Here is a 26,956-nt window from a genome sequence, read left to right as displayed (position 1 = left end):
TAGTTTGTTCCTCTTCTACATTAATTGCAAGTTACACTCACATAAAAAGTAAATTTGATAAAGCCTAAACACTGCAGCCCAGTCAGATTTTATTAATTGTCGCACAAATTGTGCCACATGAAAAAATATGTTTTTTTCCATGCAGAGTTGTTTTACATCACAGGATTTTCCTCTTTTTGATTGTCCTTTGTGTCTTGATAGGCCAGGAGGACAAACACAACAACAGTGGTCAAGGTTTCACTGGATTATATGGTTGGGGGGGGGGGGGGGGGGGGAATACAATTATTTATAGATCAGTTATGTATATCTGATAATGAGTGGAATAACAGCACAGACACTGGGCACATTTAATGACAACTCGTCTTTAACAGTCAACTAATTGTGCAGTCGGAGGGTGCAAAAGGTTTTGATACAAAATCCAGTGTAAAGGTTACAGTCAAACAATTACAGTATTCTCTCAAAGTCATAATAAACATGTATTGTACTCAAATGGCATTAAATAACACAAGCATGTGTACATTTGCTGCATGAAAAATAACATTTTAAATTGTGGTGCAAATCTAGGGATTGTTTTTGTTTGTTTGATACGAGCAATGCAATCGTGAATACTACTGCAGCTGGTGGGTATTTAACTACTTGCACAAATAGGTGCTAATTCTCATTGCAATTTTGTCATTGAGAGGGAGGTCTGCCTGTTTAAGATCCAATTGAATGTTGTAATTTTTTCTCTATTTTTTTATTCATATTGATTTAATTCTGGACGCCCTAATCTACAAACAATTGTTCAACACTGGCTGACATCTAAAGGCTATTTATTAAAAAAAAATTTTTTTAAATAAACGTACAATTTAATACAATAAAGCTAAATTAAATTATTGTAATGTTTCAAAATGCGTTCAAATCAATTAAATGACATGAAATGCATTAAATTGCAATTCTGTAGGTGTGGCTGTGTTCTGCAGATGTATTATTCAATGAAATTTTCTTTTTTTCCCTAATATTTATTTTTATCTAAATTTGCTGTTTTTGGGATGAACAGGTCTACAAACATTTGTTCAACATTGGCTGATATTTTTAAGCAAATTATTCTGTAAGTAAACTAAAACAAAATGCAACAAAATTAAATGCAATAAAATAAAACAAAAATAAATTAGTGTTAATTTTTTAAAGCTGTTTTTGGTGTCCAAATAAATTCAATTACAATAACTGTATATATTAATTCAATGTTGTAACTGTGGCAGAGTTCTGCATATGTAATACTTAATTTCATTTAAAATAATTTATCAATATATATATATTTTTTAAATATTTGCTGTTTTTAGGATTACCAGATTTACAAACAAGTGTTTAATGTTTGCTGAGGTATGCAAGGCTAAAAACTATGTTACAATAAAGTAAAATGTAATAAAATAATTGAAAAAAATATTTTCACAATTTAATGTACAGAATATTTTCTTCAGATATTATGGCTTAAGCATATTTTATTAAATGTTTGTAAAAAAAAAAAAAAGTTTTTCTTTGTTTTATGCAGGTGTTAGTGTTAGCGTTTAGCTCCTCATATTGCCTTAGACTAAAGTTCTCTGTTTTAAAATGTCATATTGCAAATATTTATAAAAGTTTTTCATTATATACAATACACAAAGTGAATGCAGCTCAAAACCAGAACTCTGTGATGCAGACATGCACGACGGCGACGTTGCGATGTGACACCAGTCCTGACTTAATGTAGCTTATTGCCACGTGTAACTCGATGTCCGTGGGACCGATGACGGGCTTCACCAGGCGCACCACACCTGGGAAATGAACAGGAAGTGTGTCATTATCTGTTGTCAAAGAGAAAATGGTCATTTAGGAATTCAGTGAAAGGTTGTGAGGCGAGAATACCATGCGAGTCTGACATCACCGAGATGAAGACAACAGAGCAATCTGTTTGGATGCTTAGTCAAAGCCTCTGCTGTTTGTACGGTCTAACTGCAATAATGCTAGTCAAAGAACCGCTATATGAGAGGCGCACTCAGCTGTTGTTAAGGACCTACAACAAAGATGCTGGTCATAGATCCTCTATATGTCAGAAGCACTCCGCTCTTTGTAAGAAACTACTACAAAATTGCTAGTAAAATTTGTGCAACTTACCGGTACTGATTGTTATTTATTACTCTGGTACTCTTGTCTTGTTCTGTATATTGTACAGTATTTTGTATTTCTATAGTGTTTGGTATATTGTACAGGATTGCTTATTATTTTTATTGAATAGTAGTCTGTTTATTTCAATTGTTAGTTTTTTCTTTATTACCTCTTGTGTAATTTATTTTTACCCCATATTTGTTCCCACTACCGCACCTTAAATTGGAGTCCTTAATCTCGTTATATGCAAATATTATGACAATAAAGTCCATTCATCATCATCATTCATCAAAGATCCTCGGTATGACACAAGCCCTTTACTACCAAGGGCAAACAACAAAAACTATATAACAAGTGTGCTTTGCGATCATTAAGGACCTACTGCAAAAATGCTAGACAAAGATCTTCTCTGACACTCAGCTGTTTGTAAAGAGCTACTACAAAAATGCTTGTCAAAAATCCTCTATGTCAAGGGTCCCCAACCTTTTTTGCACCAGGGACCGGCCTTCCATGCGTGGCAGATAAATATGGCAAATTAATACATGAAATAACTCACCATAACGTTGAATGAGTGGGAGCCCCTGGTCTTTTCCCTTTGCAAAAAAGCTATCCTTAGACTTTTGTTTTTTACTCATTTTTGCGAGTAGTAGGCTAGTTATAGGTGATACATCACATTCAAAGACAAGAGCATGGATATATAATAAAGCTAGAAATACTTGCCATTAGTTCCAATGCCGAGAATAATTTCGCCACACCTAGTGTGTGTGTGTGACAATCAGTGGAACTTTAACTTAATAGATTTCTGTGGATTTCTATTTCCCTTTTAAAAGTTATGTATTCATATTTTGTGCAGTATTTCATACGTAGATACACTAATGTCAGCTTTTTTTGGTCCAATTTTGCATGCCTAAATACATGTTATTGTTCACTACCAGCACTTTAACTTACTAGGTCAAAAGATATGTGTATTTTCTTCCTTCAGCACAATTATTATATGCAACAATTAAGCACTTCTCCATCTGCCTTATGCACTTGAACTACTATGGTCAATTTGTTCCTGATCTGCCCTGATCTTAGGTCATCAACCTGCCGCGGACTGCAGGTGGAACCTAGCTTTTGGCTACGATTTGGCACCTTTGTTATGTTATGTTATTTTCATTTATTATGCGCCCACCAACCAACTGTTACACCTTACATTTTATGTTTATTAATGTGCATTGTCCAATGTAACAAATACAGCAAATGGCAACTTACCATCAGGAGTTTTATGATACATCTATGAACAAGCTTATTGGTGTGTCCAAAGTTAAGTAGGAGAAAATGCGGTCGGTTCTACATTTTTCAATGTCTCTGTGCGGCCCGGTAGCAAATGCGTCACGGACCGGTGGTTGGGGACCACTGCTCTATGTGACAGGCACATACTGCAAAAATGCTCATCAAAGACTCTCTATGTCAGGAGCGCTTTGCTCTTTTTTAAGAACCTCCTAACACCTGCTAGTCAAAGATCATCTATATGACCGGGAGCCCTTAAAGGGGAACTGCACTTTTTGGGGGAATTTTGCCTATCATTCACAATCCTTATGTAAGACAAGAACACATATGCTTTTCTTTTTTAATGCATTCTAACTCGTAAATAAATGCGATCAAAAGTCAGCTTACAATGGAGCCTATGGAAGTCATTTTATTCTGCATATAAAGCACTCTAAAAAAAAAAAATGTAAACACCGCCATCAAGGTTTTATAAACATCCTGTAAGAATATATGTAATGTAGAAACAGTCACATTCCTAATACCATTTAATATTTCTGTGTTTTGTCCATTTTAAGCATAGAGTGGCGCATTCATTTCATAGACGCATCACAATGTTCGCTTTTTCCTCCGACAGCATCACTGATTATTACGCACTGCAGACATCATGGGAGCCAGCAAACATAATAAAACATCACTTACTGTACAATGTCTGCTCTTACTAGGATGTCAACTGTTGATATCCTTCCATTTAGATAAAAATGACTCATAATTCTTGCAAAGGGTTAAAAAAACAGCATCTTTCGCTTGTCTTTCTCGCCATCTCCGGGTATAAATTGGCTGTCAAAGTGTACCGACTTCTCAGTTTATGTCCACATAATTTTACTATCCAGGTGAGAGGCGTGATTTATGATCAAGATTAGAATGAACTTTCACAAGGTCTGAGGCGAGAAAGCAGCTCAGCATCTGATGAAGTCAATACAGAATACAGAAGTTGCCTCTCTCTGATCAATGCGCCGCTAAATGTGGGTCCTTAACGTTAGCGCTTATAATTATGCGTATAATTAAAAAACAAAAATTGCAGTTCCCCTTTAACAGTCTATAAGGGCTCCGACTCAAAAACACAAGGCAAAGATCCTCTTTTTTTTAAAGGACCTACTAACAACTGCTAGTCAAAGATCCCCTATTTGACAATAATTTTTTACTGTCTATAAGGGCCGACTACAAAAAAGGCTAGGCTGTGTTTATTTTTAGGGTTGTTCCGCAAAAATGCTTGTCAAAGATCCTGTATGACAGCTTAGGCTCTGCTGTTTTTAGGGACCTACTGAAAAAAAGCACTAAGGATTCTCTATATGACAGCAGCCCTTTACTATTTAAAAGAGCCGACTACAAAAATGCTAGTCAAAGATCCTCCAAGGACGTACTGCAAAAATCATTAATCAAAGATCGACTACAAAAACGCGAGGCAAAGATATTATATTTTTGGAGACCTACTGCAAAAAGTACTAATCAAAGATCCGCTATAGGACCGCAGCCCTTTATCATCTATAAGGGACTACAAAAACGTTAGGCAAAGATCTTCTATTTTTAAAGGACCTTCTGCAAAAATGCTAGTCAAAGATCCTAAATATGACAAGTGCCCTTTACTATCGATAAGGGTCAACTACAAAAAAACGCTAGACATTTATTTTTAAAGACCTACTGCAAAAATCATTTATCAAAGATCCGCTATATGACCGGAGCCCTATACCATCTATAAGGAGTACAAAAACGCTAGGAATACATCCTCTATTTATGGGACCTACTGCAAAAATGTTAGTCAAATGATACTCTATATGTCCGGCGCCCTTTACTGATCTTCTCTTTATTCTTAGGGACCTACTGCAAAAATGCTAGTCTAAGATCCTCTATAAAAACAGGCGCCTTTTACTATCTATAAGGACTGATCTTCTCTTTATTTTTAGGAACCTACTGCAAAAAATGCTTGTCAAAGGTCAATCAGGTTCAGGCTCTGCTATTTTTAAGGACCTACTGCAAAAAAAATCATTAATCGAAGATCCTCTATATAACAGGAGCCTTCTACTATATATGAGGGCCGACTAAAAAAACGCGAAGCAAAGATCCTTTATTTTTAAGACCCTAGTGCAAAAAAAACAATTAAAGATCCTCTATATCAGGGTTGCTCACACTTTTTCTGCAGGCGAGCTACTTTTCAATTGATCAAGACGTGGGGATCTACGTCATTCATATATATAATGTATATTTACTTATTTATAAAATATATGTTTTTGTTAACAAGTTAAAGGTGTTTAAAGATAATGCAAGCATGTTTAACACATATAGTTAATATTGTTAAAAATTAAAGGTGTTTAATGATAATACAAGCATGTTTAATACATATAGTTAATATTGTTAACAAGTTAAAGGTGTTTAATGATAATACAAGCATGTTTAACACATAGTTAATATTGTTAATAAATTAAAGGTGTTTAATGATAATACAAGAATGTTTAACACATATAGTTAATATTGTTAACAAGTTAAAGGTGTTTAAAGATAATACAAGCATGTTTAACACATATAGTTAATATTGTTAATAAGTTAAAAGTGTTTAAAGATAATACAAGCATGTTTAACACATATAGTTAATATTGTTAATAAGTTAAATGTTTAAAGATAATACAAGCATGTTTAACACATATAGATTCCTTTCTTTCATGAAGACAAGAATATAAGTTGGTGTATTACCTGATTCTGATGACTTGCATTGATTGGAATCAGACAGTGGTGCTGATAACGTCCGCATTTTCGAATGGAGGAGAAAAAAAGTCCTCCTTTCTGTCCAATACCACATGAAAGTGGTTGGTTTTTGGCATCTTATTTATCCAGCTTCCGTACTCCTTTGTATACACTTGACAAGAAATACATTGTCGGCAAACTCCGTAGCTTGCTAGCTTGTGCACGCCAGCTTTCTGAGACTCTTATTTTGTTAGCGCAACTGTGCAACTGTGCAGTCGGTCTTTGGAGTTTTGACGACAGGTACGGCGCCAGAGTCTGTTGAAATAAAGTGTTTCTCGCCTTCCAGTCGGTAATTTTAATGAGCTGGCAGCAGCCAGCATCATCTCAGAAGACCCTCGGGTGCCGTGAATGTCAATCAAGTGACGAAAGTGACATCATAGTGAAGATTTATGATCGCTCATTTTTAGGACTATTTTTTTAATGCCTGGCTGGTGATCGACTGACACACCCTCCGAGATCGACCGGTAGCTCGCGATCGACGTAATGAGCACCCCTGCTCTATATGATAGAAGCTCTTCACTGTCTATAAGGGCCAACTACAAAAAGGCTAAGCAAAGATCTTCTATTTTTAGCGACCTACACTAACCAAAGATCCTCTATTGAGGTCCTGCCTTCTGCTGTATGTCCTCTTACCCATTATAAAACCCTGATGGGAGCGCCTGACCACGTCAAAGGAGTCCTGGTCGTCGGCCTTCAGGATGTCAAAGATCACGTAAGCCCCCGTGTCGGAGGTGGACGACGTCGTCCGTAGGAAAATGACATCTGTCGGACACGACATGGCGACAAAGCGTATTCAGGTACACGTGGAAACGCTGGAATCGGCATGATCGGCCTCACCTTCTGGCTGACTCAGGTGTCTGTAGGTGGGCAAGCTGAAGATGGAGTAGGTGATGAGGCGGACGGGGTCTCGCTTGCAGACGTCATCGTTGAACGGGCAGCTTTTGACGCATTGCATGCTGGACGGGTTTCTGGCTCTGAGGTGAGGAGGAAACATTGCATGAGGACAGAAAGACTAGTGTGCATTTGAGCACGTAGAACCTTGATAGCCCCTGCAAAGGAATGAGCGGATCCGTCCAAACCCACCGTGCAAACTTTAAAACAACACTTGTGAAAGTTAGCGAAGCGAATACGGTGGGGCTTTCAAAATAAAAGCAGGGAGCTGAGCCAGTCAGCAGGTGAGTCCAAGTTATTTCCTGAGCTGTAAGCCAAAGTGCGGTCGGGCCCTGGTGCCAAAATAATATATACTGATGTGATCCAGTGACATCACAAGAACAGGGTCAACATTTTTGTCCAAAACAAGATGTCTCACTACGCATGCCAACACAGCTTGCGTCCAAAAAAAAGAACCCCAAACACCCAGATACTGTAATCATTGTCATATTCAATGATTAATGTGGTATTTTGACAAAGCGGGCGCTTCCAATCCAAAGATTTACTATAACCACACTTATGTTACACGTTTCAATCAGCCCTGCTCGCAAAAAATGCTGGAAAGTTGTGTCGGCTTGCGTTTATCCAGCTGAGTGGCTACTGGTATCACTTACAGCAAATTAAGTGCTAATCACCTGACACCCGCTCTCAAAGGCACCATCCATCATGAGCGGTCCCACCACTAATTGAGTCGCCATGCTGTTGCTGGGAAGCTGCCCATAAGGTGCCCAAATATAGGTGGAGAGCTTATTTTTCCCCATTGGACTGGAAAAAGTGGTCTCGGAAGAGTGTTGGTATAGAAGAAGTAGTCAGTGTACTTTGCAGTGACTAAAGAGGTCATTGCGAATACATGGAAGGTAAACAGTGGACACTCATTAACCTGCCAATTGCTAACAAGCGCCATCTGCTGGTTTAAAGCGTGTACTGCAACTCTTCGTCATACGCTCACAGGACACTGGGGAATCTTTCAGCAAAGTAGTAACTATTTTTTATAAATCTAATAATTTCATGGCCTGTTTACGACCTTCTAAATAAGGTTTTTAACACGACAACCAGGTCACCTTTACATTTGTTTAATCAAATATCAAAAATAAACCATCTCATCTCGTGGCCATTCTTGCTGTAGTATTAATATTACTACCGGTAGTTCATTTCGACAGTTTTTATGCTTGATTGCCAAAAATACATAAAAACCGCATAAAAAATAAAAAAAAATAAAAAATCTGGGATAGGGGATTAAATTTGGAAGCAGGGACGACTATCTGAAAAATTATACCTACCGGTATATTTATCTATTTATTATGTTGGGCTTTTTTCAAATGTATTACATATAGCAATTTTAAGGGTTTTACCCCTCTGCTAAATAAATTATATACACTATTTTGCGTTTTATTTAGCACGTGTGAGAAGGACGTGCAAACTGACAGTTCCACACAGCTGCAGGATCAATGCCGCCGCTGCACAGACAGACGAGGAACAGACGAGAATCCTCCATCTTACAGTACGTGTGTGTGTGTCAACATATTTAAACGGTCAGAAAAAATATATATACTAGATACATTTTCTATTCAGCCACATCATTTTATAATGTTATACATATATATAATGTTTTTTTGTTTGTTTTTTATCGCTATATTAGTCTATTTATACCTGCATTGTCCTTTCCATCCTTACACTTTGCATCATTGTAACTGAGCTACTGTGTTGAACAATTTCCCTTGTGGATCATTAAAGTTTGTCTAAGTCTAAGTCTACTGTAGCTGCTAGAGGACTTAGGGGACGGATTAAAACAAATTAAATTGATGTATTTTGGTGTCCTTTAGTATTTATTTAATGACGTTCGGTTTTATCCACATATATGCCATATTTTCTGGACCATAGGGCGCACCGGATTATAAGGCGCACTGCCGATGAGCGGGTCTATTTAGGTCTTTTTTCATACAAAAGGCACACCTGATTATAAGTCACATTAAAGGGGTCATATAATGACTTTTTTTCAAAATTTAAAACATTTCCTTGTGGTGTACATAATATGCAATGGTGGTTCTTTAGTCAAAATGTTGCATAGATTATGTTTTATAGACCATGTTCAAGTCGCTTTCTGACAGAAAATGAAAGGATTTCAAGTGTGCCTTTTAGTCTGAAAAATACGGTATTAAAATATCTCGTATGAAAAAATATTCTTACATTTATGCATTTTTTGTGTAATGTGCAACCTCAATGCCCCTCAATGTAGATGCACTTCATGAATGCTTCTAAAATGCCCATGAAAAGTGGTAGATGTCTCCTGCATGTTTGAAAATACAGCCAGAGGCCACAGGTATGAGCATGATCAAATAAATGTGCAGGAAGTAAGAGTGTCTGTAAACCACGCTATACTGTTGGATAAGCTTAAAGCAATCGAATTTGATAAAACCTCATCGAGCTGGATGCAATCTTACTTGGAAGGGAGGAAACACGTGGTAGAGGTGAACGGCACCCTGCCCCCCCCTCTCAGTAAGCTGTGGAGTCCCCCAAGGCAGTATACTAGGGCCTTTACTGTTCCTAATATACGTAAACGACATGTCATCAGCATGCGACTGTGAATTGTTCCTGTTTGCGGATGACTCGGCCATGCTGGTAACTGACAAGGACAAATCACAGGTGTAAAAAATCCTCAGTGCCAAACTCTAGAATTTGCACCTGGCTCGCTGACAATAAGCTATCCATACACTTAGGTAAAACGGAATCTATCCTATTTGGGTCCAAAATCAACCTTAAGAAAGTCAGTGACTTCACTATTAAAAAGTGGGTGACATTGTTATCACCAGGAAAGATGAGGTCACCTACCTTGGTTCCATTCTCGAGGCTAATCTTTCCTGTGATAAAATGGCAACCAAGGTAATCAAAAAGGTCAACCAACAAACCTGATTTCTCTACAGAATCTCCTCTCTGGTCAACAAAAGCACCATGAAGATTCTAGCGGGAACTCTCATTCAACCCTTTTTCAAATACGCATGCAACTCCTGGTACCCCAGCACCTCCAAAACCCTCAAATCTAGACTCCAAACATCCCAGAAGAAGCTAGTCAGATTACTTTTAGACCTCCACCCCAGATCACACCTCACTCCTACCCACTTCTCCAAAGTGGGCTGGCTCAGGGTGGAGGAAACAAAACAAACTTGCACTGGGCCTAGTCTATAAAATTCGCTACACCTCCCTGATACCGAAGTACATGTCAAACTACTTCCAGAACGTAAATGACCGCCATAACCACAACACCAGGGGGAGCTCCACAAACCACGTTAAACCCAGATTCCGATCTAACAAAGGTCTTAACTCATTCTCCTTCTATGCCACATCAATATGGAATACACTCCCAACAGGTGTAAAAGAAAGTACATCTCTATCCTTCTTCAAAACCGCACTAAAAGAACACCTCCAGTCAACTACAACCCTAGCCTAACCCCCAGCCCCCACCACATTCAACCTCCCCGGATTGTAAATACCGTATTTTTCAGACTATAAATCGCAGTTTTTTTCATAGTTTGGCCGGGCTCCAATGCGATTTATATGTTTTTTTCCTTCTTTATTATGCATTTTCGGCAGGTGCGACTTATACTCCGAAAAATACGGTAATCAAATATAAATAATCAAATGTATATTCTTGTTCTTATGCTTTCTGAGCTCACTTTTGTCACCGCTCGCTGTACATATCTTACCAAGTGAGACCTACACTGTTACAATGTCCATTTCTCAGATGATATAATTGTTGATGACTGAAGTATGCTGATAGCAACCCAACCTAACCCCCTGCCCCACATCCTACCCCCCGGATTGTAAATAATGTAACGTGGACCCCGACTTAAACAAGTTGAAAAACTTATTCGGGTGTTACCATTTAGTGGTCAATAGTACGGAATATGTACTGTACTGTGCAATCTACTAATAAAAGTTTCAATCAATCAATCAAAGTCTCCACCGCGATGCCCAGTATAGTACACCCAAAATCTTAATTTAAGAAAAGGCGGTCTGAGCCACTTTTCAATCGCTCACGCAGTCTTAGTAAATCGCATGCAACACGCCCACTAATAGGACACACAATTTGATTAGTTTGCACATGCTGTTTACGGCGCAGTATTTTGAGCTTAGTAAATTAGGTCCGTAATGTTTTTGCGGCGCTAATGTTGTGGTTAATCTAGCACCAAAAAACCATCAGGGGATTTGACAAACACCTTTATTACGTGTGTTTAATGCTACGGGTCAGAGAAGCATCAACATTCGTATTTCAAAGTATAGAAAATGTCCTGGGAAAATTGTTAAAAATATGGGATTTTTTTCCTACATTAGAAAACGCGCAATCTACTCAATTTTATATCAATTTATTGATTTAATACATTGTAGGGTTTGCTTACCATGACATATTTAAATAAAAACAATTCTGGGCTCCTTCACGTAGCTTATAGTTTAGACATTTTTCCAGCTTGTTGATATTTCGTCCTGGATGTTACAGAAAATATGAGAATGTGTGAGTTGCTGCCTGCTTTTCTTTACTTATATAATAAGCCTACTATTTGGCAAAATATGTATACAACGTTTAGATTTTTGGCAGAGGTATCTTTTCTGTCGTCTTCATGTACATCCATCTCTGTTGCGCTATTTGATTGAATCACGGAACATGAAATTCGCCGCGCTCCTTTAATGAGCCCACACTGCAGGTGTTACAGAGGCCTGTCAAGCGGACGCCGTCGCAAAAACTAACAAAACGGGAAAGAAGGACAAAAACTGGATTTCCCGACAAAAAGTGAAAGTGCTGACAGGTAAGCGACCAGCATTCCAGGATGGAGAGAAAGAGAAAGGGCTTTCCCCCCTCCTCCGGGCCGCCACTTGAGTAGGCCTGAATTGGGGCGAAGGGAGGTAGATACACCCACCACTGATCACCGGTCAGTCCAGGGCTGACACATACACACAAGATTCTAACCCACAACTAGGGTTGCAAAATTCCGGGAATATTCAAAGTTGGAAACTTTCCATGGGAATTAACAGGAATATATGGGAATTAATGGAAATAAACATTGAATGCAACATGCTAGCATCTTGCAGAATGATTATTAGCTAAAACAACCTGATTTAATGCAAATTCAGTTGAATTTCAACCCTACACTGTGCATTCCTCCATTACGTGTGCAGTGCATTCTTCCATCACATGCCCAGATAATTCCCAGCATGCTACACACTACAGCAGAGCTATTGAGGCCACACTAGTATTTGAGCCCAAGGACTTCATCCAGTCAGGTAAGTTTTGATGATATTACTGGGGTAAATATATTTGATCTATGGTATTTAAATTTAATAGAGGTGTAATTGCTTGTTACTGTATGACTGTAGACTACTTCAGCAGACTTCCACTCAAGCTAGCTAGCTAGCTGTTTCTGTACTTGTTAAATGATTTTGGGGCTAATATCTCTAGCTAGCTAGGTTTATGTACCTCCACAGTCTCATAATGAACCGAAAATATTTCTCAGTTAGCCGTGGTGCTAATTTTCTCTATGTTAAATCCCATTCATTTATGCTAACAATGCTAGCAATCCCAATTTACCTTTTTTATGATCTGTAAAGTTCAACTAGCAAATACTAAATCAAAACGTGTAGTTTCCTCTGCCTTCTGTTCTGCTAGCCATTCTGTTGTCATACAAGAATGTAGGTTATAGTTTGATTTAGCGTGCTGTTTGAGTGTTCATTTATTCATCTAGTCAATTTCTATTCATTTGTCCATCAGTAAAATATTTTTAAAGACTACTCCAATTGTTTAGCTGACTATTTATATCTGTGTGTGGCATTGCATTAGTGTTTTACAAGCTTCTCATCTTATTCTACAGAATAAGATGGATGGTGTCCAACTTTGAATAATCAAAAAATGGTCAAAATTTCTAAACTTCCCGAGCTTAACTTCCCGTGGCAAATTTCCGGAAATTTACCGGAAACTTTCCACCCCTTTGCAACCCTACCCACAACCCTCAACAGTGTGCTCACCCATGTGTCGCTTGCTGGTAGTAGGAGGGACACACAAACGACAAGCAACGGTATGCTCCGTGGATGTTGTAACAGGTCTGCGAGGCGGAGCAGGTGTGAATCCTTGCCGCACACTCATCGATATCTCCATGGACACACACAACACAAAGATTAGTAGGAATGCATATATGGTAAATAACAACAGTGAGTGTGTATCATATAGAGATAATTGCACAGGTCCATTGAGGCCTGTGAATGACTTAGGTGACCTTTAACTCTGATAAAGACACAAAGTAAACCATTTTGGATGTGTTACCTTGGCATGTGTGCCCATTCGTTGCAAGAGTGTATCCCGTGGGTGGGCAGGTGCAGTAGAAGCTTCCGGGGACATTGGAGCAGTGGTAGGAGCACACTTGGTCACCAGTGGGCAGTGCACACTCGTCGATATCTTACAGGGCAAAATAGCTGAGCATCGCTGCTTCTATTTGTGAACATGACAAGTCAGCACTACAGCACCTTCGCATGTATTCCCATCAATGTCGCTCAGCTGGTAACCACGGCGACAGTAGCACTGGTAGGAGCCGTAGACGTTGGCGCACTCCTGGCTGCACGGGCTGTTCACACACTCGTTTATGTCTAGAGAAATGGTTTGATTTTGGCTTTACAAACATAACAATGCTATTTTTTTATGTAAAGGTAAATGGACTCATTACCATCACAACTGCTGCCATCGTGGGTTAGTTGGAAACCATTGGAGCAGCTGCACTGGTAGGACCCCTCTGTGTTGTCACAGTTGTGAGCGCACAGTCGCCCGGGATAATGCCTACACTCGTTGATATCTAAAGACAGGAAATATATGGAAAAATCATAAACAAAACATATTATACTTTACTGACCAAAATATAAGAGAACCTCGATTATAACTCAACACCACTTTTTCGATGCATTTTTAAAATGATCTTTTTAATATACAGTATGTGACATAACGCATTGTTTGACAAACAAATGTGACATAACAGTTTTGGAATATTTATGTGTTTTTAATGGTGAAAATTTAATTTATTTTTTAAACCATATTTTTAATAAAAGTGAAATACCATATTGACCTGAATATAAAACAATTCTGAATATACAACAGACTTTCCCCACCCCCAAGACCCGTTTATGGAAAATAAATAAATACCTGAATAAAATTAACCCTATTTTTCAAGAACATGTTCTGTATATGTATGTGTTTCTGTCTATACACACATATGTACGCGCACACAATGTATATATACATATACAGTATAATGCATTCATATAACAATGTGTATGTATATATATATATATATATACATATATATATATATATATATATATAATATATATATATATTATATTGCACATATATAATATGTAATGTATACAAAAATTTAATTATGTATATATATATATATACATATTAGGGCTGCGAATCTTTGGGTGTCCCACGATTCGATTCAATATCGATTCTTGGGGTCACGATTCGATTCAAAATCTTTTTTTTTTTTTTCAATTCAACACGATTCTCGGTCCAAAAACGATTTTTTTTCCCGATTCAAAAGGATTCTCTATTCATTCAATACATAAGATTTCAGCAGGATCTACCCCAGTCTGCTGACATGCAAGCAGAGTAGTATATTTTTGTAAAAAGCTTTTATAATTGTAAAGGACAATGTTTTATCAACTGATTGCCATAATGTAAATTTGTTTTAACTATTAAATGAACCAAAAATATGACTTATTTTATCTTTGTGAAAATATTGGACACAGTGTGTTGTCAAGCTTATGAGATGCGATGCAAGTGTAAGCCACTGTGACACTATTGTTCATTTATTTTTATTTTTATAAATGTATAATGATAATGTCAGGGATTTTTAATCACTGCTATGTTGAAATTGTAACTAATATTGATACTGTTGTTGCTAATATTAATTTTTGTTTCACTACTTTTGGTTTGTTCTGTGTCGTGTTTGTGTCTCCTCTCAATTGCTCTGTTTATTGCAGTTCTGAGTGTTGCTGGGTCGGGTTTGGTTTTGGAATTGGATTGCATTGTTATGGAATTGCTGTGTATTGTTTTGTTGGATTGATTAATTAAAAAAAAAAAAAAATGGAAAAAATAAATAAATGTTTTCCCACACCCCTAATATATATATATATATATATATATATATATATATATATATATATATATATATATATATATAATTTTATTTTATTATAACATCAAAGACCAAATTATTATGTTTAAAAAAAAAAAATGTTTTTAATACCTGTATCTGGCAATTTGTAAGATCATTCTAAAGAAGGGTAAAATACTGTATTAAATTGAATATAACAACTCTGGATATAAGATGACCCCTCTTTTTCAAGACCTGTGTTTGGATAGTCTATATATTTGTAAGAAAATATCGAAGACAAATAAAATACAAAAATTATTGATCATATTGTTATAGTTATATTTTCAATCACAGAGAAATACCTCAAATGAAAGACAAAAATAATGATTTCGATATAAGTGATATATATGTGTGTGTGGGTTTGTGTGTCTGCCATGAAAAAAAGCTTTGACTTGCTTAAGGGTTATTTAGCTCTACTTTACGTTTATGAAAAATGACCACTAGCAATATTTTAGATTTTTTTCTAGTGGCAAAAATGAGTCTTACCTTCGCACTGCCTGCTGACGCTGTTGAACATAAAGCCGCCCCTGCAGTGACAGCGATAGGTGCCCATCATGTTGGTACAGCTGTGGTCTCTGCACACGCTGCCCGTCTGACACTCGTCCACATCTGCATGCAAACAGGAAATGGTACTGACGTTTCCTACAACGTTAAACGCAACACCGGACTTATAAAAAAAAAAAAAAAAGGGGGGTTTACCTTCACAGTGTGTGCCGTCTGCGCTCAGGTGGTATCCTCGTCCGCACGTCACCGTGGTCCTTTGACACCTGTGAGAACCAGGTGTGTTGACGCACGTGTGCCCAGGATGGCAGGGATTCACGAGCACCATGCACTCGTCAATGTCTAAAATGAGGGGATGCATTTTGGTGGCACAGGTCATATTTTGGTACACTTCAAATATGTTGATTACCGATACAGTTGCCGACTGCATCTTGAATAAACCCGGCAGGACACTTCTCCCTCGGGTAGCAGCGGAAGGAACCTTGAGTGTTGGCGCACTCAAATTCCGATCCGCAGTTGTGCGTCGCCAAAGCGCATTCGTCGATATCTGGAATGATAAAAGACGATGATGTATAGCACTGGTGCCCTCTTCTCACCTTCGATGCATTTTGGAATTTTGAAACATTACCTTTGCAGTTGTTGCTGTCGGTGAGCTCGTAGCCGGTGCCGCAGCTGGTTTCCCTTTGGCAGCGGAACGAGCCCTCTGTGTTGATACACACTTGGCCCAAGACACAATTGTGCATGTCCATCAAGCACTCGTTGATATCTATACAGATTAAAAAACGCACACAGGCGTGATATGGTTTGTCCTGTTTATTAAGAAACGACGTGCAAAATGAATAATGAGACTCACCCTTGCAAGTGACGCCATCATATTGTAGTCGATAACCGGCATTGCACGCACACGTCACACTGTCAATACAATCCTGAGAGCAATTGGAGACTGGAAATGGTGGTGAAACAAATGTGAAGAAGTTATAATGTTTTGAAAACAGCATTACTACATCAAGTGGTACCTCGGTTTTTGTACGCACAACTTTTCTTGGGATTCGATTTACAGTTTTTTCACTTGTTTTTCACTGTTTATTGGTTTCATCCATCCATTTTTTACCGCTTGTCCCTCTTGGGATCGCAGGGGTGCTGGAGCCTATCCCAGCTACCGTCGGGCGGTAGGCGGGGTACACCCTGGACAAGTCGCTACCTTATCTCTAGGGCCAACACAAATAGACAAACATTCACATTCACACACTAGGGCCAATTTAGTGTTGCCAATCAACCTATCCCCATACATGATAAATGAATTTCAGCGACGTAAGAATTAATTCAACATAAATCAAACATTTTCATAGCTAGAGCATAAATAAACTGTTTAAGACCTAATAAATATGCTTTGCAACATTATGAGAGACACCTAGACATGAAATGACACCGTCTAGTTACCTTTAAACTCTTTTAATCCAAAACCTTGATTTACAAACCCCTCTATTTGCAAACTTTTCGATTTACAAAGTTTTAGATCGAGTCAAATGTGCCTCAGTGCGCAAACTAGGTCTCTGTGTACCAACACATTATTTGTTCATTTTTTTATGTTACGCCTGCAAGCAAAAAGCAGCGCGCAGCATTTTAGTGAGGAGGCAGAGCCCTCCATGTCACTTGCTGCACATTGCAGTACACTACTAGTCAGTCACTACACAGTGCTTCAGCGTGTGTGCCTTTTTTCCGTGTTTTTTCGCCTTTTGGCAAGTTTTGTACATTCTCCTAACTCAATATGGGTCCCAAAAACTCAACAGCGTAAGAAATGAGGAGGAAATCGCCCTGGAGTTAAAACAAAACTATTTGCGAAGAGTACATTAATGGCGGAAGAACTGATGAAGCAGGCAAGTTTTAATTGTGATGAGACTGAACTTTTCTGGGAAAAAGTGTCAGAGCAGACATATTTGACAGCAAAGGAGAAGACATTACCTTTTGTTCAGCCCACAAGAGCACAAAGATCACCCCCTGCCCGTTCCTTTGCTCTCGTTGTCTACTGCTTTCTCCTAAGCATCTTACCGATGGTAATGTGGGTGGATTTTACTTTTTTAAATGTTTATTATTATAGCAGTATGTTTGTTCAGGATTTTTGTGATTTCTGATCCTTTGTGAGGGCTCTATTGTGACATCTCTGTGTGTGTGTGCATGTGCCGGCAGAGTAGCGCATACAGCACAATTCAGCTTGTTAATAAAGATACTCCCATGTTATGTTTGTTTGATATACAGTATTGTATAGCACTTTCTATTATGTTCAAAGTGTACTAACCTTACTAAAATATTCACTTGTCAAGGCTGGAACCTATTATTCATATTCATATTGTTTCTTATAGATACATTTGCTTCACTATATAAACGTTTTAATTTACGAACCCCATTCAAGAACCAATAAATCAAGCATGGTAATGCTTCCTGAGACTGAGTCAATCAGGGGCCATGATACTGAACAGCGGACTCTGATTGGTTTGGTCTCTCCTAGTGGCCAATACTGCTGTAGTATTTACATATTTAGTTTGTCTAGCATTTGAAAGTGCCTAATTTAGGCCGAAAACATTGTAGAATATTCATTAAACCAATAAAACTAAAATATGTATTAAAAATCAGCCATATTTTTGAGGGGGATATTTTGTGGCTGCTAACAAAGGTTTACTTATAAATCTTAGCACAAACAAAAATATTACAGCACATGTTACAGAAAAAACTAAAGGCATTGGTATTTTAAAGTCCCACACAGGTCCCCGAGAGGTACTAAAAATAGTACTAAAAATAATTTCTGTTGTCTAGATTGCGCTTCAATATAGACCAAAAAGGTGCAGCATGTCAACCACATACCAAAACAGCACAGGTTGGACCCATAGTAAAGGTGTCTCCATGGTGACACCTCATTTAAATAAAGCGGTCTGCACCATTTTTGTACTAATTATCAATTGCAGTCTTAGTAGATCACACACACAAAACACGCCGACTAGTAGTACACATAATTTAATATTTTGTATACACTATTTAGTACTTGGTAGCTTAGTAGGTCAGCTCTAAAGTGTGCAGCTAAGAAGGCTGTAGAGGTCAACAATACATACAACTGAATCTAATTATGAAACTATGTTCCTCTCATATTTATTTTCCAAACAAAATGACCAATGTTGCAGTTAATCCCAAGAAAAAAACATCAAGGAGTCTGTAGAGAAGGCAAGACAAACCTGTGCAGTTGCTGGCGCCCATTGGAAGCGGAGTGGTAATATTCACTGGCACTATTGGGGGAGAAAAGTGTGTATATATATATACATTTTTACAATAGCAGTACCGTTGCGTTAGTATGTTTTTGCACACAGAGTGTGATTTGCAGCAGTGACACTTTTAACATGTGTTTTACCACGTGAGGTGACTGCAGCAATCCTCAACAGGTCGCCAAATGGCCCCGTAAATCGCCATTTGGAGAATGTCTGCAAGCTTTGATCTCGGTTATCTACTGTCAGTTTGCTCTTGCCATCAGTCTACAACTGAGGCTATAATAAAAGGCACTAAATCATTGTCTTAAGAGTGGGCCGAAAAAATTCTTCATAACAAAATTAATTTGATATCGGCCATTATGCACAAATGACCTAAAATGACATCCAGGTAAATGTTAAACAACACATGGAATGTAATATTTTGTATATTAATTAAATAGTGATGGAAAACATCGTGGTTGTCTACAACCAAGCTTTTGGACTTAAATTTAAAATGTAGTCGAGGGAAACAAATATTTAAAAAAAAAAAAAATTATAATAGATATACTAAAATACACATTAAAACTACTTAATAGATACAACAATATTTAGATATTTCTATATAATTATGTGTAACAAATAATTTATATTAAAAAAAAAGAAAAAAAAAGTATTACCGGTAATGCATTTGGCGAAATCAACCATTTAAAAATTACTCCAGTACTTACAAAAAGATCTCGAATTCCAAGATAAAAAAAATTAAACAATATTCTAGCAATATAAAAAAAAATGAAATATTATAAAACAGTTGGATCTAAATATACACAAAAATATACTATCATTTTTTTTATACAACATAAAATGTCCCTAAATAATATAATCCATTGTTCCAAAAAAATATATAGATTTCAGAACAGTATGAAAGATAGGACAAATACCTAAATTAAATACTAAAATATACTGTAGACTAAATCAAATAAAATTTATTAATAATCAAATATTAAAAAATATTAATTAAAAAAACTATTAAAATATAGGAAACCTATTATACAACATTTAAATGAAATAGCATAACACTTTTTTTTTTTAAATAGAACATTACAAAATTATGGATAATTAAGAGACAATTATCTTGCGATGTAAAAACTATAGTTAGGACTTCATATATTTAAATATACTATAAAATTTATAAAAGAGAAAAAAAATCAAAGAGAAAAAATATAGAAGCACCTCGCTGGCGGCAATCATTATCGAGCAATATTATTCTGCAAGGGCAGTCAACGTGTGATCTCATAAAGATATATGTGGACATTATATTTACAAATCCTGCCATATTAAGAGTTATATATAATTTTGTTAGGGCTAATAATCATTGTGTCACACATTGTCACCTTCTGCAGTTGGAGATATTTCTTCTGTGGCGTTATTGGCACAGCAGCTTTTGGCAGCATCTCTGCACTGTTTCCCCATCGAAACGTAAGGCATCCCGCAGCCGGGATCGTGGCGTGCTGACAATATGCCAAACATGCAACAGTCACAGCACATCTAAACACACAAAGCAGATAAGACAATAGATTATAGTAGTACACAATAGGAATTTAATGAAAGATAGTGGGGGAAATAGCAATGGTCACCTTGGAGATTCGAGTTTGCCAGGAATCCCCTTGAAAGAAGTAGTGCTCACAGGCCCACTGCTGGCGGGCCATAGTGGTGCCCTTAGAACATTGTTGCTGTTCCAGGACACCCACACAACACTGCTCTTGGGCGATTCTGGGAGTCAAAAATAACACACGCATGAATCAGTTAAGGCCCTCATTCATGAGGCACATCACACAATTAAAACAAAAATCTTAGTTGAATTCGAGCCATCATAGCGAGAGGTGTTACTAATATTTTTATAACTACTGTATATTTACAAACAATAGGAGAAGCAAAATGTGAGTTTTGAATTTTGTTTGTCATTTTGCCTTGCAATTTGACAATATAAAAAAACAACTATGAAACATAATGCAACAATAATCAACTAAATCAGTGTGTCGTAACCATAGGGCAGGGGCCCATTATTGGGCCGCCAAAGAAGTATTTGTTTTTCAGCTGTGGTCCGTATGGGCCGCAGCTGTACTCAGTTGTAATACACTTTTTCACCACTTGTGGCAGTAATGACAATATCAAACAAACAGAAGAAGTGAGGAGACAAAGTCATAGAAAAGTTTCTTAAGTGCAAAAATTCTGACTACTGTGTGAAAGTGAATATTTTTATACATGTACATTGCATTGACAGTTTAAGAAACATTTATGTATATTATTATTGTTATTAATTGAAATATAATTTATTTATTTTAGCACTGCGTAAGTTTATGCTAATTTATTTTTCATCGGTTTCTTTTGCAGTATATTTGATTAGTATTTATTTTTATAATCCGCTTGATCAAAACCTTGGTAATAATCTTTGTGATTAACACATGGTTTCATATCATTTACCGAGGTTTATCCTGTTAAAATGTAAGTACTGTAGGTTAGATATGATTATTGAATATGATTAAAACCCAAGAGTAAAGTTAATAATTCAGTGTTAATATTCGAGTAGGCCCCAGACCCATTTTGTAGTAGAAAAGTTGGGCCTTGGGGTCAAAACGGTTAAAAAACCCTGAACCTAAATAATACCATTAATTGGGATGTTCCGATTAGCGTTTTATGCTGCCGATGAGGATCATCCATGAGAGAGATTGGCCAATACCGATACCGATCACATGTATTAACTTCAAATCATTCTATTCATTTATGGTGAGTGATATTGATGGTGTAACAATATCGCCACATTATTTAAACTTGTTCCTTATTCTCTTTTATTACATAATATTTTTGAGCAAAACAAAGTCAACAATACAAAATAACTAAACAATAGCAAAAATGACCATCTACTACTCATTTAAATCTTTTGGTTTCTGCCCCCAAAGCCCTCCTGTGTCCAAGGAATATTCCCTGAGCTTGTAACATTAACAAAAACAACAACAAAATTATTGAGAAAATAAAAATATCTAATTACTCCACTGATTGACTCAGCCTCTGGCAGTATAATTATAATAGTTAAAATGTGTGTAAAGGTGACTATGTGGGGGTTACTTCATGTCTGGAGGGCTCTCAAAATGTTAGAAACTGTATTTGGAAGGTCATCATTTTTATAAAAGGCATAGAAATGCTCATAAATCAGGATTAATTTGTATTAGACTTCATTTGATTATCCAGCGTCCTTTAGGTGCACGAGGAGCAAATATATATATATATATATATTTATATACATACACACACATATATATATATATACACACATTTACACACACACACACACACACACACACACACACACACACACACACACACACACACACACACACACACATATATATATATATATATATGAAAAAAAAGAAATATGTATTTTTCTTGAACTGTATCAGCGGCAAAAAAAACAAGATTTGCTAAGTTTAAAATGTATACAATTTTGAAAAAAATTGCATCACATAATGAAAAAATTAAGATACATTTTTCGCTCGTAAATCAGATAGTGCTCTTTGCATTCACGCTATCGCAGATTTTCTTTTCATGCTTATTCTATGTATTTTTGGTCTAACTTTTTTTCAAGCATAAAAATGTCTAAATAAAATAAAATATCATTACAACAGTAGTAGAGATGAGGCCATGGCCGCAAAGGTCAGTACAGTATATGTTTAAATTCTACTAAATTGGATTAAACAAGTGTACAATTGACAATGTCGGTGTTATTTCATGTTTAGATGGCTCTCATCATGTTAAAAACATTCCTAAGGTCGGAAACTGTTTTTAATGCTCTAGGTATAAAAATGTTGGATTTATAGATGAATAAACCTGACTTTGTGGACATTAATTTATCCCGGTCAGGCCCGGAACCAATTAACAGCGACAAACATTTGTTATATTCCGTATTTTTACAAATTAATTACAGCAAAATAAAGTTAATAGTGAAAAATACCTCAACAAAAACAACTTTTGTTGAGTTTGTAAACAATATACAAATTTAACAATTGGAACAAAAAACACATTTTGTTAAAACAAACAGAAGAGAATGGCCAAATACATTCTCATCATGCTAGTACATATTTAATATCGATACTACCCTTGGTAGCGATAAGTGGATCAATATGCCTTCACTCTACAAGATCTTATACCATATGATATTTAGTACTAAAACCAAATGTGTTTATGAAGTGTTTTAGGGCCAAATTATTCCAGTGAGGGCCGCATTTAGTCAAATCGAAGGATGCGGGGGCCACTTTGATACATTTTGCACATTAAAGTAGCTGAAAGCAAATCAGTGTACGTCAATATATGCTAAGCTAGCCAAACAGAACATCCGTGTTAACTTTGTGCTATTGGTGACAAAGAAATTAAGAGTAATCTAATGAATAGAGCTGTCAAAAATAACAAGTTAACTAATGCGATTAGTCACAAAAATATTGCTTTAATCACGTACGGTATAGACGCAGATTAATCACGTAATTTATTTTGCTCCTTTACCTTCTATCTATTCTAACAATATTATTGTATTTGTGACCAAGTATTGGGCTCTTTTTTAATTTAATTGAAATGTTTTAATTAATTAAAATCATTCAAGCAAAATCATGCCATTAGTAATACTTGGGATTAATCGTGATTACCTTAAATTACCGACTAAAAGGCCTATTTTTTTCCTACACTTTGAAGCCTGGAGCTTATAATACGGTGAGCCTTATTTATGGATTTTCCTTCGCTAACAGTCGTATTGCAAATACTTTAAAAAAACAAAACAAGCAAATACACTAAAAAGGTGTGTTAGTTTGTGCTCTGGCGCTTTTATTGGCGAGTTTGCTCACTGTACGTGCAGCAGTGTCCTTCAATTTAGTGCGTTCAACTGGAAGTAGAAGTGCCGTTCCGTCTTTTAGCCCTCCATAGCGTATTTACTCGGAAGGATTATTTTTCATTCATCACTCCAAGCAACATTTGTAAATTATACAATATAATTAAAACTATTTATACTAACTAAATCGTCACATGTGTGATGTCTGTAGGAGTGTTTTCATGCATATTTGTACATGCTATCGTAATGTAAGCAAGAGAGCGTCGTTAGCATTAGCTAATATGCTAACACTTTTACGAGTGTCTGTGTTAGTATTACTAACTTACCGGTACAATGACAATCTTTTTGCATTGATTCAGTTTCACAAATTCCTCAGAAAATTCAACAAAACGTCACCATGGAGTTATTGAGTCCGTTAAGCTGATTGGACAGCTAACTTCGCCATGACGATGGCTTCTGTTTTGTTTGTTTAACCATTGTACTGCCTTGTTACACACACCATTCGTAAGCAATTAATGTACCGGTATGTTAATAAACATTTACAGAATCATTCTGTGTAAATAACTGATTTCACAAAGTATATACCTGCAACTTATCGTCCATTACAGCTAATATATGGATTTTCTTTTTCTGAAAGTTTGGCATGTGCGGCTTATATTTTCGGTTGCGCTTTATGGTACGGAAAACGCAATGATCCAAATTCAGAAATGTGATTAATCGGATTTTAAAAATGTATCATTTGACAGCAATACTAACATCTATATCAGGGGTGCTCATTACGTCGATCGCGAGCTACCGGTCGATCGTGGAGAGTGTGTCAGTCGATCACCAGCCAGGCATTAAAAAATAGTCCTACAAATTAGCGATCATAAATCTTCACTATGACGTCACTTTCGTCACTTGATTGACATTCACGGCACCCGAGGGTCTTCTGAGATGACGCTGGCTGCTGCCAGCTCATTAAAATTAGGAAGGCGAGAAACACTTTATTTCAACAGACTCTGGCGCCGTACCTGTCGTCAAAACTCCAAAGACCGACAACACAGTTGCACAATAAAAGCGCTTCTTCATCCTGCCTGCGCTACCAAAATAAGAGTCTCAGAAAGCTGGCGTGCACAAGCTAGCAAGATACGGAGTTTGCCGACAATGTATTTCTTGTAAAGTGTATCCAAAGGAGTACGGAAGCTGGACAAATAAGATGCCAAAAACCAACCACTTTCATGTGGTATTGGACAGAAAGGAGGACTTTTTTTCTCCTCCATTCGAAAATGGGGACGTTATCAGCACCACTGTCTGATTCCAATCAATGCAAGTCAACAGAATCAGGTAATACACCAACTTATATTCTTGTCTTCATGAAAGAAAGGAATCTATATGTGTTAAACATGCTTGTATTATCTTTAAACGCTTTTAACTTATTAACAATATTAACTACATGTGTTAAACATGCTTGTATTATCATTAAACACCTTTAACTTGTTAACAATATTAACTATGTGTTAAACATGCTTGTATTATCATTAAACACCTTTAACTTGTTAACAATATTAACTATATGTATTAAACATGCTTGTATTATCTTTAAACACCTTTAACTTGTTAACAATATTAACTATGTGTTAAACATGCTTGTATTATCTTTAAACACCTTTAACTTGTTAACAATATTAACTATATGTGTTAAACATTCTTGTATTATCATTAAACACCTTTAATTTATTAATATTAACTATGTGTTAAACATGCTTGCATTATCATTAAACATCTTTAACTTGTTAACAATATTAACTATATGTGTTAAACATGCTTGCATTATCTTTAAACACCTTTAATTTATTAACAATATTAACTATATGTGTTAAACATGCTTGTATTATCATTAAACACCTTTTAACTTGTTAACAAAAACATATATTTCATAAATAAGTAAATATAAATTATATATATGAATGAGGTAGATCCCCACGACTTGATCAATTGAAAAGTAGCTCGCCTGCAGAAAAAGTTTGAGCACCCCTGATCTAGATAATAATGGATTCAATTAATCTTTATGATCAGCCGAGAGTCGATAAAGGACGAGTTGAGGGCCGAAATTTGCCCCCCGGGCCGCACTTTGGACACCATTATTTTAGGCAATGCCACGGCTTTAATTCTATATTGGTGAATGCTGGTGATGGGTTAACAAATTGCAACATTCTTTAAAGTTTTATTTCTGACCCCCATGTGTGGACCAGGTGTTTTTACAGCAAAGAGGGGCATTTAAGGGCTCCAGGGGGCCACTTAACAAATGTTGCACTTACTACTCAAGAGCGACAGTTAAGGGTTGGGGGTATTTCATACATTCATTCTGTACATTGGCGTTATGCTTCTACTGTATTAATAAATGTTTCCATTGTGCAGATAATACAAGAAAGGGGTGCTCAAAAGCAATGAAAACAGTGGGTGAGCGCTCTTTGGCTGCTGGAGCCGCAAGCCTCCAGGGGACAAAGGTCGATGTACAGAAACCAGGTGTTGCCTCGCTTACCTGCACATGTGGGAGTTGGCGATGTAAGGGAGGTCTGTGCAGGTTTGTATGCTCAGGGCCTTTTGCTTGCCATTCTCGCAGCACCTGTGGAGCATCTGTGTATTGGTGGACGGGGTGGTCGCTAGAAAGGCTGGAGAAAGGAATGGAAGCATTGAAAGTTGGAGAAAAATGCACACACACGTGAAGCGAGTTGTTATAAACAAAGAGTGCGGTCCTACCGTTGGCATGCAGCACGGCGCAAATGTTAAATACAAATAGAATCCACGGTGACATGACGCAGGGAGTTGTTCCACAGACGCGTGCGGCTGCGTGTCTACTCCACGGAGCTCCGCAAGCAAGGACAAAACCCGCCTGCCTGCTGGTCGTGGGAAGGGGGGAGGAACGTGATGTCATCACCTTTTTTTTGTTTTTTACGGGCTCCGTTTTTGACACGTTTAAAACATGTTTAAAAAGTATGTAAATCATTCCATTAATTTTCTTTGGTATTTCATATCATTTTTGTTTCCAATAAAACATTCAAACGGTCTTTTTT

At 36.9% G+C, this 26,956-nt stretch overlaps 1 protein-coding gene across 1 annotated transcript; it reads right to left on the bottom strand.

Annotated features, from left to right (window-relative positions):
- Window positions 1-97: 97 nt before the first annotated feature.
- On the bottom strand, window positions 98-26,889 carry LOC133606172 (fibulin-1-like). Its single transcript, XM_061959813.2, has 17 exons — window positions 26,643-26,889; window positions 26,425-26,554; window positions 20,662-20,797; window positions 20,419-20,572; window positions 19,019-19,069; window positions 16,648-16,737; window positions 16,423-16,560; window positions 16,204-16,341; window positions 15,993-16,136; window positions 15,780-15,902; window positions 13,806-13,931; window positions 13,609-13,728; window positions 13,409-13,540; window positions 13,114-13,237; window positions 7,009-7,145; window positions 6,805-6,933; window positions 98-1,793 (listed from the first exon to the last, which is right to left on the bottom strand). The coding sequence occupies exons 1-17, from the start codon at window positions 26,887-26,889 to the stop codon at window positions 1,654-1,656; spliced, it is 2,259 nt and encodes a 752-aa protein (XP_061815797.2). The 3' UTR covers window positions 98-1,653.
- Between the last annotated feature and the right edge of the window lie 67 nt (window positions 26,890-26,956).

The sequence above is a fragment of the Nerophis lumbriciformis genome, linkage group LG05 (assembly GCF_033978685.3).
Source record: "Nerophis lumbriciformis linkage group LG05, RoL_Nlum_v2.1, whole genome shotgun sequence".
In the NCBI taxonomy this organism is placed as follows: domain Eukaryota; kingdom Metazoa; phylum Chordata; class Actinopteri; order Syngnathiformes; family Syngnathidae; genus Nerophis; species Nerophis lumbriciformis.
The sequence above is the reverse complement of the archived record's forward strand: the minus strand, read 5'-3'. Positions and strand labels throughout refer to the sequence as shown.

Bases quoted from the DNA above. Each gene is read 5' to 3' on its own strand.
- LOC133606172 (XM_061959813.2), bottom strand. From the start codon at position 26,889: ATGATTTACATACTTTTTAAACATGTTTTAAACGTGTCAAAAACGGAG. The intron at 16,738-19,018 runs GTTTGTCTTGCC...CACCATTTCCAG, and splicing joins GGGCGCCAGCAACTGCACAG to TCTCCAATTGCTCTCAGGAT. The intron at 7,146-13,113 runs GTGAGCACACTG...TCCTCACCTCAG, and splicing joins TACCAGCAAGCGACACATGG to AGCCAGAAACCCGTCCAGCA.